At 33.6% G+C, this 20692-nt stretch overlaps 2 protein-coding genes across 3 annotated transcripts; one reads left to right on the top strand and one right to left on the bottom strand.

Annotated features, from left to right (window-relative positions):
• Positions 1-884: 884 nt before the first annotated feature.
• Positions 885-6932, bottom strand: LOC100375476 (uncharacterized). Of its 2 annotated transcripts, none has more exons than XM_002735958.3 (5): positions 6677-6932; positions 5770-5944; positions 5102-5219; positions 1507-1599; positions 885-1421 (listed from the first exon to the last, which is right to left on the bottom strand). In XM_002735958.3, exons 1-5 carry the CDS (start codon positions 6760-6762, stop codon positions 1243-1245), a joined length of 651 nt encoding a protein of 216 aa, XP_002736004.2. In that variant the 5' UTR covers positions 6763-6932; the 3' UTR covers positions 885-1242. The 2 variants fall into 2 exon arrangements, with proteins under 2 accessions (XP_002736004.2, XP_006818063.2); XM_006818000.3 differs by having other exon boundaries at positions 5770-5941.
• Positions 6933-6960: 28 nt separating this feature from the next.
• LOC100375625 (uncharacterized) lies at positions 6961-13866 on the top strand. The gene is made up of 4 exons (XM_085491184.1): positions 6961-7299; positions 10485-10623; positions 12667-12867; positions 13403-13866. The coding sequence occupies exons 1-4, from the start codon at positions 7186-7188 to the stop codon at positions 13636-13638; spliced, it is 690 nt and encodes a 229-aa protein (XP_085347310.1). The 5' UTR covers positions 6961-7185; the 3' UTR covers positions 13639-13866.
• Positions 13867-20692: the final 6826 nt, after the last annotated feature.

Here is a 20692-nt window from a genome sequence, read left to right as displayed (position 1 = left end):
CAGTGGTACAATGGTTTTTCTTAAAACCAAATTGGTTATCCTTATCTTGCTTAGTTTTATTCCAAAGCTTATCGTTCACAGGTGTTGCGATGACGTTCGTCTTGCATACATTATTTGTTATCTGCACATGTACAGATCTTACAAGATTACGTCACGCTCATAAGTATAAGGTTGAAGGTCATGACACTACATCCCTCCTTTCTTTTGATAATGTCTATAACAATAATTCATTGTTCATAATGAGACGAAAATGTCACATGTACACAGTATTCATGCATCGAATAATCAACGAGAATTGAAAAATACACAACAGTTTTGAAAATACTAAACACAATTAAACACTATACTGTAAAATGACTAATTTTCACTGGGTTTAAATTTCGCTGATTTAGCATTTCAGGCATATTCAGTGGGTTGTAAATTCACGATTTTATCATTTAGATAATGTATTCTATGCTAAATTTTACATATTCACTGGGTTTTAATTTAGCGCATTTTCCATTCAGCGAGATAAGCAAAATTAAAACCCAGTGAATAATTAACCCTTTTACAGTAAATCGCATAAAACATGAGTGAGGGGAGCGACTTCCCTCTACTCCAATGCTATTTGTTGCTGGTATTATTATGACCAGTTTTTTTGTCAAGTGTCATATGGCATATATGTTTAGAACTAATCTACTCAGTCACATAATTTTGAAGATACTGTGGCTGCTGTCTCTCTCGAGTGAATCTACGTGGAGGTGTCTGCTGACTGGGATGGTTGTTTGGATTGTCAATCAACATGTCCTCATTCTGGGATGTTTCGATCTCAGGATTGTCTAATTCCTCTTCTTCACTTGGAATCTTCTTGAAGAACAAACTATTTCACGACACTACAATCACTGTTATGTTTTACATAACATTATTGATTTATTAAAATTGGCATATTTACATTCTTGGGTGAAAAGTCCCATGTATGTATGATTGGACTCCCTGCCCTAAAGAAAATTCAATCACAATTAGTATACCGGTATGTCACATATCATGTTCAAGGCAACAAACAAATTACATGTACCGGTATATTCAATAAGATAACCTTAACTTATTGACGCAGCGCAACGACTACAGCTCTTCAAATTAATCGATACAAGTCATTAAATTAATTTATACCATACCATGACATGAGAAGTTTAAGGTACGATTGACATAATAGTCGGTTGACCATAGAATCCCCTACCATAGACATTCTAATTAGAAAGTTTATCATTTTTCCATGTTTTCAGGTGTTTCTTTTCTCAGAGAATGATGCAAGAGTTTTCCAAACACGTAATTGTACGGGTGTGCATATTTTGTGAGACGTCCACTTCCATTCTCCATTGGTGCGCCCTCATTGGCCCATTTAAACAGACCACCTTCCATGTTGTAAACATCCAAATCGCTATCTAAAAAGAAGACAAAAGATCATAAATGATTTTTGTGATCTATTTAAGTTGACTAAAAAATCAAATACGGAGATTGAAACATTACCTTGACATGCCTTCATCACTTTTTCAGCAAGGACACATGATCGGTAACCAAGGGAGCAGTACAGTACAACAGTCTTTGTAAGGTCTTTTGACTCTGAAAGTGAGAAAAAATCAGATTTTTACTGATCAATTGAACAGGATATACAGGTAGTCATGTCCATCTTTAATGAGGGGGCCAAGGGTTATTTTCGTTCAAAGTAATTGCAATATTTTTTTGTTCGTACAAAGTCAATTGAAAAAATAAATTATGTAATTCTGGAATCACGGGCTTGATGTACAACGTAATCGATCAAATATTTTTTTTGTACACTGTAAAAATGTATAATTTTTCTTGGTACATATACAAGAATTTACATCCAAATCAAAAAAGTCGTAAAGAATAAAAAATTTCAATTTTCACTGTAAACTGTAAAAACTTTTTTTTCCTTGTAAATTGTAAAAAGCCCTTTTTATTCCCCGTAAAACTGTACCAGCTACCCTCCTTGTCCCCCCTCTTTAATTATATAAGGTATCTTTAATTATACTCCCACTATGAGGTCTTGCTGTTGTATTTTAAGGCAATGTTTAATAAATTGTGCAGTATTGATCTGTGTACTACGAAGACTTGTTATAGAAATAAATTTTCTATAGGCTAGTGCACTGTGATGTCATTTGTTTACATGTGACACACTGTGATGTCATTTGTTTACATGTGACACACTGTGATGTCATTTGTTTACATGTGACACACTATGATGTCATTTGTTTACATGTGACACACTATGATGTCATTTGTTTACATGTGACACACTATGCTGTCATTTTGCAGGTATGCAGCACATTGAAGTTCATTGATCAGCACGAGCTTGCTATCTGCTGTGACAATGTTAAACTGGGACACATAGACTTCATTTGTCATAGGCCACTGAGATCTTATTAAGAGTGAGGAAGACATGCGACTTGTTTTGCCCCCCCCCCTCCAATAATGTTCCATTCTCTACTGCCATTGCGTCCACTGTTCCCACTGACCAATATAATCATGGTATTTGGAACTGTGGAAGAAATGACTGTAAAAAAATAGAACACTAGCTTTTTTCAGATTTATGACAGGAATTTCCCACACAAAAAATAAAATAAAGCCAGAAACAAAAATTAGATCTGTTTCTTGTTTCAGTTCCGAAGGCCTCTCGGACATTTTTTTTTTTTATTTGAATCAAAATCAAAGAAAGCTTAGAAAGAACTCCTGTGTGCTGAGAGTATTGAAGACACATTAAAAATTAATTCAAAATTACTTGTACATGAGATATTGATAGAAAAGCTGAAAACTAATTATGTACATCAGGTAACTAATATGAACAGAACAGAACAAAAAAATTATGAATTATTATGCTAATTAGAGAATTAATATGAACAAATTTTAACCCAAAATTAATCAGGCCTGTCTATTGTCCTAGAGCATTTATGTACCAAATTTTATTCAAATGTGATGATCAGTAATTGAGATATCAGTGTTAATTAATTATGTTAATGTTAATAAATATTTACATTAAAACTAATTGGGTTTCTGCATAGTTCTCTTTAAAAGTGTCATTAAAATCCAATTTGTGGTTCTTTATATATCAGTGGAACATTATGCAAATTAGGTAATTAATATCCAATTAAAACTAATTAGGTCTCTGCATAATCCTAGAAGATCTATGTAGCAAGTCTCATTGAAATATGATGATTACTACTTGATATATCAAAAGCTGAAAATTAATTAATTATGCAAATTAGATAATTAATATGTACTCATATTACCCTAAAAACTATCAGGTTTGTGCAGTGTCCTATGACATCTATGTACCAAGTGTCATTGAAATGTGATGATTACTACTTGAAATATCAAAAGCTGAAAATTAATTAATTATGCAAATTAGCTAATTAATATATACTGATATTAGCCTAAAACTATCAGGTCTGTGCAGTATACTATGATGTCTATGTACCAAATTTCATTGAAATGTGATGATTACTACTTGAAATATCAGAAGCTGAAAATTAATTAATTATGCAAATTAGGTAATTAATATGTACTCGTATTACCTTAAAAACTATCAGGTCTGTGCAGTGTCCTCTGACATCTATGTACCAAGTGTCATTGAAATGTGATGATTACTACTTGAAATATCAAAAGCTGAAAATTAATTAATTATGCAAATTAGGTAATTAGTATGTACTCATATTACCTTAAAAACTATCAGGTCTGTGCAGTGTCCTATGACATCTATGTACCAAGTTTCATTGAAATGTGATGATTACTACTTGAAATATCAAAAGCTGAAAATTAATTAATTATGCTAATTAGGTAATTAATATCTACTGATATTACCCAAAAAACTATCAGGTCTGTGCAGTGTCCTATGACATCAATGTACCAAATTTCATTGAAATGTGATGATTACTACTTGAAATATCAAAAGCTGAAATATAATTAATTATGCTAATTAGGTAATTAATATGTACTCGTATTACCCTAAAAACTATCAGGTCTGTGCAGTGTCCTATGACATCTATGTACCAAGTGTCATTGAAATGTGACAATTACTACTTGAAATATCAAAAGCTGAAAATTAATTAATTATGCTAATTAGGTAATTAATATCTACTGATATTACCCTAAAAACTTTCAGGTTTGTGCAGTGTCCTATGACATCTATGTACCAAGTTTTATTGAAATGTGATGATTAGTACTTGAGATATCCGTGGAAAAGCCGAAAATTGATTAATCATTATGCAAATTAGGTAATTAATATTGCACAGATTTTTACCCAAAACTAATCAAATCTGCGCATTAGTTTGGAGCATCTGTGTGCCAAGTTTCATCAAAATCCAATGAGTGGTTCTTTAGATATCAGTGGAACAGTCATGAAACAGCCAAAAATCAGCTAATTATCATGCAAATTAGGTAATTAATATGCATGGATTTTTACCAAAACCTAATCAAATCTGCGCATTGGCCCAGAGCATCTATGCACCAAGTTTCATCAAAAACTGATGTATGGTTCTTGAGATATCAGTGGAACAGACGGACACACATACACACACACACACACCCATACACACATACACACATACAGACACACTAACTGCAAAGACTCCCTTTTTGTGCTTCGCACACGGGAGTCAAAAAAGGGGGAATGTGTCTGACATTAGTGGCACAATATATTGTGCAGACTTTCTTGATGAAAATTGCATCACCGCATTGTTTTTTCAAGAAACTTTGGAGCAGAAACAGATATTATTCGGCCTAACTGCATAATTTGTAAAAAAACAAAAAAAAACAACTAATATTCAACTTCAGAAAACAAATTGTTCAGAAACATTTGAATTTTTTTTTCTTGGCCTAATGTTTTAAACTGTAAATGTATTTAAGCTTGACCAATACATTAGTTAGAAGTGAACACAAGATTTTTACAAGAGTTTTCACTTGAGAACATTGTTTTAAACATTAGTGTAAAGTGAAATAATATCACGTTGATCTAAAACATTGATCAACCCCCCAAAGCGCCAACAAACTTGAAAAATGAAAACTTCAAAACTCAAAAATATTTTAAAGGTGCAATCTAACACTATACCTTCATCAACACTTTTTTTAATTTGTTGCACGACATCATCCATATGATCAGTAGTATAATCAATTCTGATAGCACCGGGAATATGGCTTACTTGGTATTCTGAGTCTGGTCTAGAATCCTTAAACATGAGAAAACACCAAATGTACGTATTTATAGGTTAGTGACTGGAATATGATCTAAATGTACAGACAATATCTGGAACAGATGCACATTCTTTTTTACTGAATCTTTGAATTATTATTTATTTTGAACATAATTTATATAAGCATTAGTGCTACCAGAGGTACATTACTTGGGGTTTTCAACTACGGTGACATGATACCAAGATCCTGTTTCAATCTCGTTCTTGCATAAGCGTTCCAACTCAGAAAAGTGCTAATGCGCATGCCCGAGGTAACTAGGATACTGGGATGTTCAGGTGGATCAAAATAACTGCTCATGATATGACGAATTATGATAACTATATATTCTGTACATTTTCGATGTATTACATTTTTGATTGTTTTATTACAAACAGCCTATGTCATGTTAGAATGTCATAGTATCATTCTCGCTATCTACGAGATAAGACTAGAATGGGATCTTGGCATGATGTCACTAGACATCTCTACCTCTGGTACTACTAATAGACTAAATATGGTATTGCATTTTTAAATGTAACAACTTACCACAACAACCAATGGTCTTTTCTCAATAATGTCACCCACTTTAGTCGATGCAGATCCTTCTTGCAACCATGTCTGCACTACATCAGTTTTCACACACTTCACAGTTGGAAATTTCTTTTTAAATGATGAAATGGTCAATCTCATCGCAGTACTGCCCTCTCTGATACCTGTACTACTAAAAGAAATCAATCACAATATACTACTAGTATTACCGTAGCAGCCTGGGCACTTGAATCATAAATTGAAATAAATACACGTTTTCTATTTTTGTTGTTGAAAGGGCAGAAGTTTTCACTATTAAACTCAATAGTAAATACCTTAAAAATCACTATTTTCATGGATGTTTGACCCATTTTTTTCGTTTTGCTCAGTAACCATATTTTTTTTATCTAGAGTTTTGTGAACAACAGCATAGAATATAACAACATTGAATTTAGTTTGAAGAATTCTGATGATCTGTTTTAATGATAACCAACCTTAATGTTATATTGTCAGCAAAATTGAATTGAAAGCCCTTTCAATTTTAGTAAATTGGGCGAAAATCAAATTAGAAAGTTATGGTGTTCGGAGTTATATTGATCCTGACATATACAAGTTATTATTTGTCTTCACAATAAATTCTGTCATGCATCGCTGTTCAAATCCTGCTTCAGAAGCGCGCTAAACAAAGGAACTTAGGAAACACGTACTTTTCCACGAGTCCATGCAGTCAGATGCAATGGGTAACATAGGTAAAATAGTTATCCTATACATTAAAACAATTACATGTACTGACATTTCTTGTGTTCGACTTCATAAAGTACATGCAAACAGAAAGCAACGCTAAAATTTTAACAAAACACCGTAACTGTTGAATTTATTTATTTATCACATGCCGAAAACTTTAACCATTTGAAGTGTGACTGACCTTCCTTCGTCGTCCAGCACGTTGGACTCTCCCGCTGCCGCTTCTGATTTACCTCCGCTCCACCACGAAAACAATTCAGAAAACATGATTTTCACTGATTAAAGACGACACTTAAACATGCGCGTTATTGACGTATTGCTAATATCATACCAAATGTGACCTCACAGAAGTTTACAAATCAGGGATACTTGCGACACCATTTCGAAAGCGGAGAGGGAATCCCGAGCAAATAAACGATCTGCGCATGGGTTTCACGCACATTTACGTCATATCTCGATTTACTTCCGGAAATCCTGCTTGTCGTTCACTGCGGTCGTGACACGTAATCCGCCCTCAAACACATGAAAACTGATATTTTTAGAACACTATCGTTAGTTGTACTGTTATATGTTTAACTCGATTGCTCCGCCAATTTGAAAGATCCAGTACAGAATCTTTCATTTTAGCGTTTTAGTTTGAAACCACGCCATACTACACTGATCTTTTGTCCAATATATTTACAAGCGAAGATGGCGACTGTCAAGACCTACGTGATACTATCTGCTTTCCTTATTCTGTTTGTTGCAAAATGTAGTGCCGAAGACGCATCCATCACTCAGCAAGTCCAACAGTTTATGAAACAGGTAAATTATGAAAGCACAAGCCGCAATTAAATGTCCGTTGCACTCACTTTGGCTTCTGCTTTTCAGACCATGTGGAGGACGCCAGACAATAAAACAGTAACCAATTATCTTCGTATTGCTGCGTGTTAATTCTGGTATATTGGGTTTGTCATTTTCACTTTCATTTTAAAAATACATATAGAAAAAGGTTCGCCAATATTTGTCGTATGTTGTGCACTAATATTTTGATGGCAAAACATCCGTTGTCCTTTCGCGGTGTTTACTATGACATTGTCATAGCCCGTTTCCAGTTGTTATATTTTTTCTCAGTTTTTTATTTATTTGTAGGAAAACATTATATATAGCCTATAAATAGCCTATTTTTTCTGTTTTTGAGTAATTTGGATGCAAGTTTCGTCTCGCTAATTCTATATAATATGAAAAGTAACTAGATGTACTTTGTGATGAATACAATTCAATACATTTAATCATTATTTTCATGAAAACAACAATTCATAAACATGCATTTGCTTGCTTGGGTTTAAAATTAGAACCTGGATCTTTATACCAATCTCCTGTAAAATAAATAGAATTTGTTGATTACATGTATTTTTTAACAGAGAAGGGATCCAAAGGTTTGCTTTATTCTTTGTAACACATAAAGTTGAATATTTTTTTATTATTAAAATAAAACCTTGATATTTAATTATGAAAATTAATTAGTCTGTACACAACATTAAAATAAAATGTCTTCCATAATAATAAAGTACTTAAAATATATTCACCTTTAGCTTATATGCAGGCATCTGATGATAGAATGCTATGTAGCCTTACAGTGACCTCACGAGTAGGCTTGTAAGTTTAAAAAGGTCATCACTTCTTGGAATTTCTAGGTGCATGTACATGTAGTGAATAAAACATCACAAGTGTATTGTTGTTCATTTATGTGTGTTTTTATTTCCATGTTTCGATTTTGCTATTTTTATTGTCTAAATTCTCTTTCCTTTTTGTTGGATAATATACATTTCAATAATTAGCATTTCCAACAGTTGAAAGGGCAACTTCTTATCTCACAGAAATTTCACTCACTGGATTAAAATTATGAGTGAAAACGAAAGACAGACTTAGTAATGTTAACAACATAAATACATCTTGTAGTAATGTTCCATGATTTCCTGGTGCACTCTCTTTTAAGTGATAATTACATTTAATTGAAGAATTTGAGTTCTTTAATTTTATAAAGCAAGAGAAAATAGGTCAAGAACAGTGTATATCTCCCCCCCCCCCCCCCAATGGCTCATAAACGTTTACTCCTTTTGATTGAATGTTGTTGATAAGGGTTCAGCTGAAATTGACAAGGTGAGAATCATCACCATATGCCTGGATGATGGATGCATCAATGATGAACACTCACACAAGATATGTGTGAATAACTTGATAATACATGTATCTAAAAATATATGATTTATTTTTAGATATTGACTATAGTGCAGGGACTGTTGTAACATGTTTTCAATTAAATATTCTAATGATCGGAATTTAATGTAAGAATTAATTTCAATTTTCCAATAATGTAATACCTAAGAGAAAATTTATCAAAATTTCGTTAGTCAATAAAAATTGTAAAATTTGGTAGATATGAAAATGTCAATGGGATCTGTCATGAAAATGTAAAAGTCATAAAAAATGTTCTCCACAAACTTGAAATTTTCCCAAATCTGAAAGAGTATATTTGATGAACTAACTGCACACAGCCGCAAGCTCATAAAAATGTGTGCATGAAAATACCGCAGAATAAATATTTTCGAAAGTTTTGTTTAATTGTTTCCTCCCCTAATTTTCACACACTATACATCCTAATGCAAGACATACTAGTAGTATATGTATGTATTAATCCATTGGACTCCAATGTCTACTTTTGTCACCTCACTAAATACTAACTTGCACCTGACCTGTAAGCAATAGAAAGTTATGACTACTTTGGTGTGATAGTAACTAAGAAATTACAGATAAACACATGAAAAAGTGCACCCTCATTCAAGGGGTTAAACATTGACAGTCTGTCATTAATTATTTATTCTGTAGTATATGTATCTATCTAGGGAATACAAATAGACATGATTCTCATTTGAATATTTGAAATTTGAATATTATTTCAAATGCTGCTGGTATTGATACTAAATTTGCATGTCTGAATTTATAATGTGTTTAATCTATCTTACCAAGAGTTTTATCCTGATAAATGTAAAATGAACTTATTTCAATCTGAAACACAAATAATGACAAATATTCCTCTATTTGAAATAAAATAGTTTATTTTCAATATTCTCCTTGAAGAAAAAATCAAGGAAAATAAAATACAGTGAGAATGCCTTATTTTGTATTGTGTACTTGTATATATATATATACAATTGTCTGTGTTAATAACAGAATTAATGGTTTTCAGTGAAAATACAAAAGAAATTGTAGTTCAAAATACATGTAATAGCCACCACGGGAGTAGTGCAATGTACATTCGTGGGTTTCATTTATAATTAGTTACGCCTTGAGCTATTGATTCTGCCTTCAATAATGTAATCTGCTTCCCTGCTAACAATGTTGTGATGATTTTGGATTAAAATGGCTTTCTTGATGATATAATTTCCCAGAATTCCTTGAAACCATCGGTTCTTAAAGATATTTTTCACTGCTACAAAATCTCTTTAGTTTCACTGACAAAGTGAGGGTGGGGAAAGCCCAATTCACTAGATGATATTCGTTCACTGTTAAATAGGTGCTCGCTTTAGACTGTGCTTGGTTAACCCTGGGGATAGAGCATTGAAACAATTGCCATAATGATTGACTGATGTTAACACACACACAGACAGCCCTGTCATATACAAGTAATGCTAATTATAGAATATAGTTTCTGTGGCAAAACACTTTGTAAAACTATACTTGCACTTGTTGAAGACATCAATGAAATTCAATGTCATTACACATTGCCTGACATGATAGCACTTTAAATTAACTTACCCAGTATTAGAAACAGTCTATTTCTAAGGCTAAAGTAAAAAAAAATATAATTTCTTTGGTCATTTCATTTTTTTTTCTTTCAAATTTTCAAAAAAAGCACAATTTTGATAAATTTGAAGTAAAAATAACAAACTATTGTTAGAATTCTTTGAAGGCATACATTAATGTTGATTATGTATTTTATTTTTCAGATGCGTCTGAATATACGAGAGGGATGGAAGGCATTTACCAAAACAATGCAGCCACATGTAGATAAATATCTTACTCCATATTTACAAGGTTTCTATACTTTTACTGATGAAACATCAAAAGAATTGTTTGGCATGGAAGGTATGTACTACAGAACTAACAACTACTATAAGTAAGGTACCTACTAGACTTAGGATATCCTATCCTGTCTGTGTCCTATCCTATCTCCACTTTATGAACAGTCCACGAGAAGTTTAGGGGACTAGCAAAATAGATTTGCTTACAAGTTTTATTTATTTTATTTTTGAACAAAAATGAGGAAATTTAAAAAGAAATTCCTGAAAACAGACAAAATAGAAAATAATGGAATGATCACAAACGAATTGTGTCCCTTTCATGTGGCCTCAGCAGCAACGTTTGCAACTAGCAACGTAATCGCATAACTGCAATGTAGGTTCTATTTCTGAGATAACAATCAAAAACTACTATAATATGCAATGACATTTGATAGAAAAAAAACTACTGTCTGCTTCTAACACCGAATAAACGGCAAGGTAAAGACTATGTCTAATTATAGTAAACACTGGTACAATGCTGTACCATTACTTTCACCATCCTACTACAGCCAGATCTGAAGGCCTTTGCCGCATTCTGGCCACGCTGTGTGGCGCGGATCGCGTGGACGGGTTTCATGTTCTCTGCACGTAATAAGCTCGGTTATTAAGCATCCTTTTTTGGGGATGCCCGGTGGCCGAGGGGAAGATGTGTAATGGCGTGAAGCTAGGCGATTAGGTGCCGTACGCGAGCGCCGGTTCGAGTCACGCACGCAGTACATGTTTACTATAATTAGACATAGTCTTTACCTTGCCGTTTATTCGGTGTTATTTGCTTACTTTACTTCCTATGTCGACAGCAACTATGAGTTTAGAAATACTGTCTGCTTCGTTATTGAATTTTCATTTTGAACTGTTATTGTCCAGTGTGTCACATCTTAGTGACTGTATCGCAGGGTTTTGTAAACTTGCTATGGCAAAGTTACCAGGATGTAATATCAGCAAAAGTCATACAGCAAGTACTGTACTCACTGTATAGGCTTTGTTGATGTTACATTCCGGTAGCTTTTGACATTTACAATATCCTGTGGACAGTATCATAGAGTTGACATTGAGAAAGATGGACTACATAACACTCAGTTACTATCGGCATCGGGTTCGTTGCCTGGTTTGCTGGAAGGTGTAGTATGTACGTTCATTTGTGCCATGCTCTAATGTGCTCAGAGTGTGCTGTGCAAGGGACACATATCTTATTTTTTTTGCAATAAGTCACCATCATTGCACTATTTTTATGTTAGCCATTTTCATCTTATAAGACATGTCAAGAGTTTATAAAGACCTGGATAATTTGTTAATAATTATTGCCATGAGGATCAATGTTAGAGAGACTTACTATTACAAAAATTCAAATTCAATTCATGACCATGTAACAGATTAGTGGTGTACGAATGAGTGTTTTTTAGATCGATATTAGAACAGTATTACTCTGCATTGTCTCAGATGATTAATCTAACAGTGTTGAAAACCTAGTGAATATCCATTGAATCTGCTAAAGTGAATATTCATTCCGCTGTAATGCAAGGTATCTGTAATAGTTTGTTTAATAGAAAATAATGTATGTGATATTTATACATGTATATTCAGCTGGTAACATAATACAAGTACATAACTACAGACATGATATAGACAACATATTGCATGTTGGTAGTTGCTGATATTGGTCATAGCTAAAAAACGAAGGCAGATAAAGAAAACTGAAAGCGATCGCCTCTAGTGTTAGGAATGTCTTGTGTAACTCACAGGTCATTTGAATAAATAAATGTGTTAAAGAACAGTGTTTTCATTATTTGGAATAGTCCAAATAGCACATTGAAATTGACTATCAAGTATTAAATTTGTTAGACAAACATTGGTACAGAATATACACTACCGTATTCACCAATATTTACCGGTAACCATTCAGATGATGTACAAGTTGTTATATTAGCGTGCTTAGTAACTTTTAAGAATTTCTGAATCATCGGTCATTGTTTAACTCATTTTACCCTTGTTGCTACCTTAAGCTCCATACTAATGCACCTTGCTGTGACTACTGTTTATAGATGCATTTATAATATACTTGTTCTTTTAGCTGCCAAGCTCCCAAGGCATGCAGAGAAGAATACACCTGAAATTGTTACAGCGGTTTTGACATCATTCTGGTTAATATTAGCTCTAGTTGTTGCCGTAATGTCTGGTGCTGGGTCAAGTTTATACATTTCCGCATTTTTATTTCTGTTATATGGAATATTTGGTGCATCGTGGTGTCTTAAAAGAGTAATTTATACATCAGGTAAGATGAGAGGTTACTGTAAAATATTTTCACTTGGAATTAATTTTCGCTATTTTCGCTCAAGGAATGTTTTAGTTAATATACCTTTTATCAATATTTTACATTTACCTTGTCATAAATCAGTGAAAATAAATTCCATGCAAAACATCCAAAAAGTTTTTTCAGCGAAAATTAATTCCAACTAAAATAAAGTATTTGACAGTATACTAAAGGAAATGAATTAAATCAAGTAGTGCCATTATATTCATTTTGATATAAAAATGTGTAGCCTTTTTAAAATCCCTAGTTTAGTCTTTATTCTATGAAATGAATTATTTCTGTTACTTGCTATGATTTTGAGTTTATAATTTTTTGTAAAAATGTCTTTGGTTGGTTCCAGATTTCAGCTAAATCTATTATTTTGTGATTAAAAATATTGCAATAGCTACATGTACATACTGGTACATGAATTAGCAGGTCTTCAACTTCGCTAACAAGCCAAGTCTCATTTCAACAGATTTTGCTAAATTTCATATTTTTTTTTTCCCCCCATCAGGTTTTGTTCTGTACCTGTTCAATGTGATGGCTAACAACCCAGTAGCCACAGCTTGTACCTTGATTTCTGTCTACATCATTAGAAGGCTCTTCATTAGACATTCCAGGGACTTGACCATACGCGAGTTGAACCATGCCACCTACGCATTAAATGCTAAAGTCAATGAGATAGATGAAAGACTTGACAATCTGGACAGCAGAGTTGAGGAGATATCACATCAACTTGATCGCAAATAATTGCAAGAAATTATTGATGAAAAGTAAAATGATGTTTGGTGCCAAACATCTATCTATTTTTTTTCTTGATCCATTTATTTGCTGTATTTGGCTGTAGTAGAGGATGACTGTTTGTATGTATGGAATAGTAATATGAGAAAGGATATGTATATTTGGAATTCTTGTCTTCACATTTGATTATTGTAATAAATGCTTGTATATGACTGGGTTGTTAATGTCAAAACAAAACCTGTTTTGTCACTAGCAGTTTGTTGCTGAAACTTTGTATATTACATGTGTTGGAGTAACTCTGTTTTCCACACTGATGAAAATAACAGCATTTAGTTTTCACAGTAGAAAATATTTTCAAAAGTATCATGTATTCCCATATAAATATATTATGTAATTTTCTTCATTATTCATGTCATCATGATGCTGGAAATGGAAAGAAAGTTGGGGTCATTAGATAATTTATTTTGCGATAAATGCCATAGAAAATATGCATGTTTTTGCATTGGTTTCTTTATTGCAAAATTTCTTAGTAATATTTTGCACAGTACCTTAACATTGGCTGAATAAATTACCATAACATTGGCTGAAAAAATCATACAAATATTATTGCAAATTCCCAAACTTGGTATTAAATTTTGCTTTTTTCTAGTGTGATAATATTTTTTTTTTAGATTCAATGGTAGATTGTTTCCCTTAATGCATTGCACACATACTATATGCTCAGTAGTGCAAAATTAGAATTCAACTCAAACTTCCTTTAAAGCAAATAATTTTTCCAGACTTGAACCACTCTTTCATAAATAGATTTTTTAACCATAATAGCGGTTAACTGAAATATTGTAGTTTGTCATTTTAGTTTTGTGTAATTTTGAGTTTAGTATTTAGTTTACGGTTTAGTTAGGTTTAGGAGTATTATTCTAGTGAAGAAATAACTAATTATACGGTCTAGTGCTTCAGAGATGAAAATCAGCTGGCACACTCTGATTTGTTCACAATTTTGTCAACTAGAACGCACATTTTTCAAAAAAGATGTCACACACTAGTCACCGCTAGCTGGCTCTGCGATGTGACTTGCAGCTTCAGCAAATTACACCATTGTTAACCATTCACTGTAGTGTGTTCACCTGTAGTTGTATGTACCGGTATATGAAAATAACTAATACATGTAGAATATTGTGAACGTTTTTTTGACTCATTTTTCAGAATTTTACAATTTTAAGTATTTTTGAGTTCATTAATTGTTAAATGAATATTTTATATTGATTAGGGGTAGTTCTGTATTTTTGAAAACATTTTAAGACTATGTTTGTATATGTTGTCACTGTCAATTAATTTTTGCATATACACTGCATCAACACTTCTAGTGATGTCATTTGATGTGTTCTACATTTATCCATGTCATTGAGCTGCGTGTTATTTATGATGTCACTGGGCATTGTGCCATTTGTTCATGATGTCACTGAACAGTGTGCTATTGTTTATGATGTCACTGAACAGTGTGCTATTGTTTATGATGTCACTGGGCATTGTGCCATTTGTTCATGATGTCACTGAACAGTGTGCTATTGTTTATGATGTCACTGAACAGTGTGCTATTGTTTATGATGTCACTGAACAGTGTGCTATTGTTTATGATGTCACTGGGCATTGTGCCATTGTTTATGATGTCACTGAACAGTGTGCTATTGTTTATGATGTCACTGAACAGTGTGCTATTGTTTATGATGTCACTGAACAGTGTGCTATTGTTTATGATGTCACTGAACAGTGTGCTATTGTTTATGATGTCACTGAACAGTGTGCTATTGTTTATGATGTCACTGAACAGTGTGCTATTGTTTATGATGTCACTGAACAGTGTGCTATTGTTTATGATGTCACTGAACAGTGTGCTATTGTTTATGATGTCACTGAACAGTGTGCTATTGTTTATGATGTCACTGGGCATTGTGCCATTTGTTCATGATGTCACTGAACAGTGTGCTATTGTTTATGATGTCACTGAACAGTGTGCCATTGTTTATGATGTCACTGAACAGTGTGCTATTGTTTATGATGTCACTGAACAGTGTGCTATTGTTTATGATGTCACTGAACAGTGTGCTATTGTTTATGATGTCACTGAACAGTGTGCTATTGTTTATGATGCCACTGAACAGTGTGCTATTGTTTATGATGTCACTGAACAGTGTGCTATTGTTTTTGATGTCACTGAACAGTGTGCTATTGTTTTTGATGTCACTCAACAGTGTGCTATTGTTTATGATGTCACTGAACAGTGCTATTGTTTATGATGTCACTGGGCATTGTGCCATTGTTTATGATGTCACTGAACAGTGTGCCATTGTTTATGATGTCACTGAACAGTGTGCCATTGTTTATGATGTCACTGAACAGTGTGCTATTGTTTATGATGTCACTGAACAGTGTGCTATTGTTTATGATGTCATTGAACAGTGTGCTATTGTTAGTCCCCGTTCGGACAAAGTCCAAAAACGGGGACTTATGTTTTGACCTCCATGTGTCCGTGCGTGTGTGCGTGCGTGCATGCGTGTGTGCGTGTGTGCGTGCGTCTGTGCGTGTGTGCGTGCGTGCGTTTGGACCTCTATCTTAGAAATGCCTGGACCAATCACAATCAAACTTCACACATACATCATACATGATATCATACATATGCACGTCAATTTGTTTCACGATCTGATTCAAGATGTTCGAATAGCGGCCATTTTTGTACTAAAAATCATCAAAATCAAGCATTTCTCGGCTGTTTACAGATAGATTTTGTTCAAACTTGATATATATACATTAGACATTATGCGACCTTGATGCAAATAATTTTGTTTTTCAGATAACATTCAAAATGGCCGACTGGTGGCCATTTTGTTTTAATTAATGGGTTTCTAGACCCATATTTCCAACTTGTTTTTGACTGATTATGTTCAAATTTTAAATATTCATTATACATCATGTCATAGATACACAGATATATTGGTTTGACGAACCTATTCAAAATGGCAGAATGGTTGTCATTTTTGTGCTAAAAAATCATCAAATATCAAGCATTTCTGGCATTTATGGATGGATTTCGTTCAAACTTGGTACATACATTAGACATTACGGGTTCCTGATGCATGTCATTTTATTTTTCAGATCAGACTCAAAATGGCTGTCCGATGGCCATTTTATTTTAATGAATGGGTTTCCAGACCCATATGTCTGACTTGTTTTGACTGATTATGTTCAAATTTTGATATTCGTTATACATCATGTCACAGATGCATGGATATATTGGTTTGACGATCCTTTTCAAAGTGGCCTAATGGTGGCTATTTTTGTGCTAAAAAACTTGTTTTATTTTTTAGATCGGATTCTGAATGGCTGACTCGTGGCCATTTTGTTTTAATGAATGGGCTTTTAGAGCCATATCTCTGACATGCTTTGACTATGTTCAAATTTCATATATTCATTATACATATATTCATAATGGCTGATTTTGTTTTAATTAATGCTGTTCCAGAGCAATATCTCTCAATACTCGTTTGACGATCAGATACAAATGTCAATCATTTAAATGTTAAATAATCATCATATTCCTGACATGTTTATATTCCAGCTATATTACTATAAACAAAACTTTGTCTTAAATTTGATAACTAACGGGGACTGTGCCATGCATGGCTTGTTTATGATGTCACTGAACAGTGTTTTATTGTTTATGTCACTGAACAGTGTTTTATTGTTTATAATGTCACTGAACAGTGTTTTATTGTTTATAATGTCACTGAACAGTGTGCTATTGTTTATGATGTTACTGAACAGTGTGCTATTGTTTATGATGTCACTGAACAGTGTGCTATTGTTTATGATGTCACTGAACAGTGTGCTATTGTTTATGTCACTGAACAGTGTGCTATTGTTTATGACACTGGGCAATGTTCTATTGTTTATGATGTCACTGAGCAGTGTGCTATTGTTTATGATGTCACTGAACAGAGTGCTATTGTTTATGATGTCACTGAACAGTGTGCTATTGTTTATGATGTCACTGAACAGTGTGCTATTGTTTATGATGTCACTGAACAGTGTGCTATTGTTTATGATGTCACTGAACAGTGTGCTATTGTTTATGATGTCACTGAACAGTGTGCTATTGTTTATGATGTCACTGAACAGTGTGCTATTGTTTATCACACTGGGCAATGTTCTATTGTTTATGATGTCACTGAGCAGTGTGCTATTGTTTATGATGTCACTGAACAGTGTGCTATTGTTTATGATGTCACTGAACAGTGTGCTATTGTTTATGATGTCACTGAACAGTGTGCTATTGTTTATGATGTCACTGAACAGTGTGCTATTGTTTATGATGTCACTGAACAGTGTGCTATTGTTTATGACACTGGGCAATGTTCTATTGTTTATGATGTCACTGAGCAGTGTGCTATTGTTTATGATGTCACTGAACAGAGTGCTATTGTTTATGTCACTGAACAGTGTGCTATTGTTTATGATGTCACTGAACAGTGTGCTATTGTTTATGATGTCACTGAACAGTGTGCTATTGTTTATGATGTCACTGAACAGTGTGCTATTGTTTATGATGTCACTAAACAATGTGCTATTGTTTATGATGTCACTGGGCAATGTTCTATTGTTTATGATGTCACTGAGCAGTGTGTTATTGTTTATGATGTCACTGAACAGTGTGCTATTGTTTATGATGTCACTGAACGGTGTGCTATTGTTTATGATGTCACTGAACATTGTGCTATTGTTTATGATGTCACTGAACAGTGTGCTATTGTTTATGATGTCACTGAACAGTGTGCTATTGTTTATGATGTCACTAAACAATGTGCTATTGTTTATGATGTCACTGGGCAATGTTCTATTGTTTATGATGTCACTGAACAGTGTGTTATTGTTTATGATGTCACTGAACAGTGTGTTATTGTTTATGATGTCACTGAACAGTGTGCTATTGTTTATGATGTCACTGGGCAATGTTCTATTGTTTATGATGTCACTGGGCAATGTTCTATTGTTTATGATGTCACTGAGCAGTGTGTTATTGTTTATGATGTCACTGAACAGTGTGCTATTGTTTATGATGTCACTGAACAGTGTGCTATTGTTTATGATGTCACTGAACAGTGTGCTATTGTTTATGATGTCACTGGGCAATGTTCTATTGTTTATGATGTCACTGAGCAGTGTGTTATTGTTTATGATGTCACTGAACAGTGTGTTATTGTTTATGATGTCACTGAACAGTGTGTTATTGTTTATGATGTCACTGAGCAGTGTGTTACTGTTTATGTCACTGAACAGTGTGCTATTGTTTATGATGTCACTGGGCAATGTTCTATTGTTCATGATGTCACTGAGCAGTGTGTTATTGTTTATGATGTCACTGAGCAGTGTGTTATTGTTTATGATGTCACTGAACAGTGTGCTATTGTTTATGATGTCACTGAACAGTGTGCTATTGTTTATGATGTCACTGGGCAATGTTCTATTGTTTATGATGTCACTGAGCAGTGTGTTATTGTTTATGATGTCACTGAACAGTGTGTTATTGTTTATGATGTCACTGAACAGTGTGCTATATTATTCTTTATAACTGGATACAGCTTTTGCTGGCCAAGGTATTGTGGTGTGAGTGCTCAAGCTTGCGAATGCGCATAAGCCATACGACCAAAGGCAGCAAAAGCCCTATCCAATCCATAAAGTTTATCATATACCTTATACCTTGCAATTACAATTTTAACACACAAGTAGATTAGAATGACATGTTTTGTTTTGAACGATGAAAGCCGGGTGCGCTGAGCCCGGTGTGATACAGGAAATTATTGCCCTGATGCAAGAGCGCTCTTCTGATAGCGATACAAGGCCGGGCAATACAAGATATATTATAATATTTGTCCCACTGTTCAGTACAATATGCTGTTATGTCGCTGGGTTGTACTATGATGTCATTAGTGTTATTTTTTTATGTCACTGGGCAGTATGTAGGTGATGTTACATTTGCACTAATATCAGTGATGACTGCTCACAGCAGTGATGTGCACAGGTATCAGTGATGTCACGTGTAGTACACGCATAACTTATGTCACAGGTAAATGTAGTGCACATTATAAATATTAGCAATGATGACATTTTCAACTCAGGAATTGAGCAGAGTAAAAATTATGACCAGCTTTGTATACTCTTACTAGTTTGTATTTTTGTGACTTGTAGCAGAGGGCTACTCATTAGCGACGATAAAAACGTACTCTAAAAATGCGAACATTGAAAAATGTCATATGTCAATATTTTGTAACTGTTAATACTGTTGTTTACTACCGTAGCATATGTAAGAGTTTTAGTTTTATACTGTAAAAGGATTAATAATTTACTGGGTTTTAATTTTGCTTATTTCACTGACTGGAAAATGTGCTAAATTAAAACCCAGTGATTTAGCATAGAACACATTATCTAAATGATAAAACGTGAATTTAAAACCCACTGAATATGCCTGAAATGGTAAATCAGCGAAATTTTAACCCAGTGAAAATTAGTCATTTTACAGTAGTTGGGGAAGTTTTGAGTCGGTGGTCATTATCCACTCTATGATAGAACATTTTTGTACCATTTAGTACATGCATAAACTAAGTCATTTTCAGACAAATTTAAATCATGGACAAGGTAATTATTGGATCTATAATTACATCAGCTGTCATTAGATGCACTTAATAGCAATTGTTAGTGCCACCACATGACCAATTATTCTTTTTGTTTTTTCTTCCTTGTTTAGATTAGAATACTGTGAACCGATGTGACTTTGTGAAAGCTTCACTGGGTTTTTTAGATGGAATGATTTGCAAGATATTAAGTCACCATTAACATCATCAAATTATTGATTTGCAAACATTATTGCAAAAATTATATTGGTTTACAGTACTAACCAGTACTTACTGGTGGGTCACTCAAAATCATGAAGATATATACTGTTACAGTATAGTCAATTTATGGAATTTGAATCATGTAGTTTCTAAACTCTGATTAGTGTAATATTTATATC

The sequence above is a fragment of the Saccoglossus kowalevskii genome, chromosome 16 (assembly GCF_978046115.1).
Source record: "Saccoglossus kowalevskii chromosome 16, keSacKowa6.1, whole genome shotgun sequence".
Taxonomy (NCBI): domain Eukaryota; kingdom Metazoa; phylum Hemichordata; class Enteropneusta; family Harrimaniidae; genus Saccoglossus; species Saccoglossus kowalevskii.
This window is presented reverse-complemented; position numbering and strand designations above follow the sequence as displayed.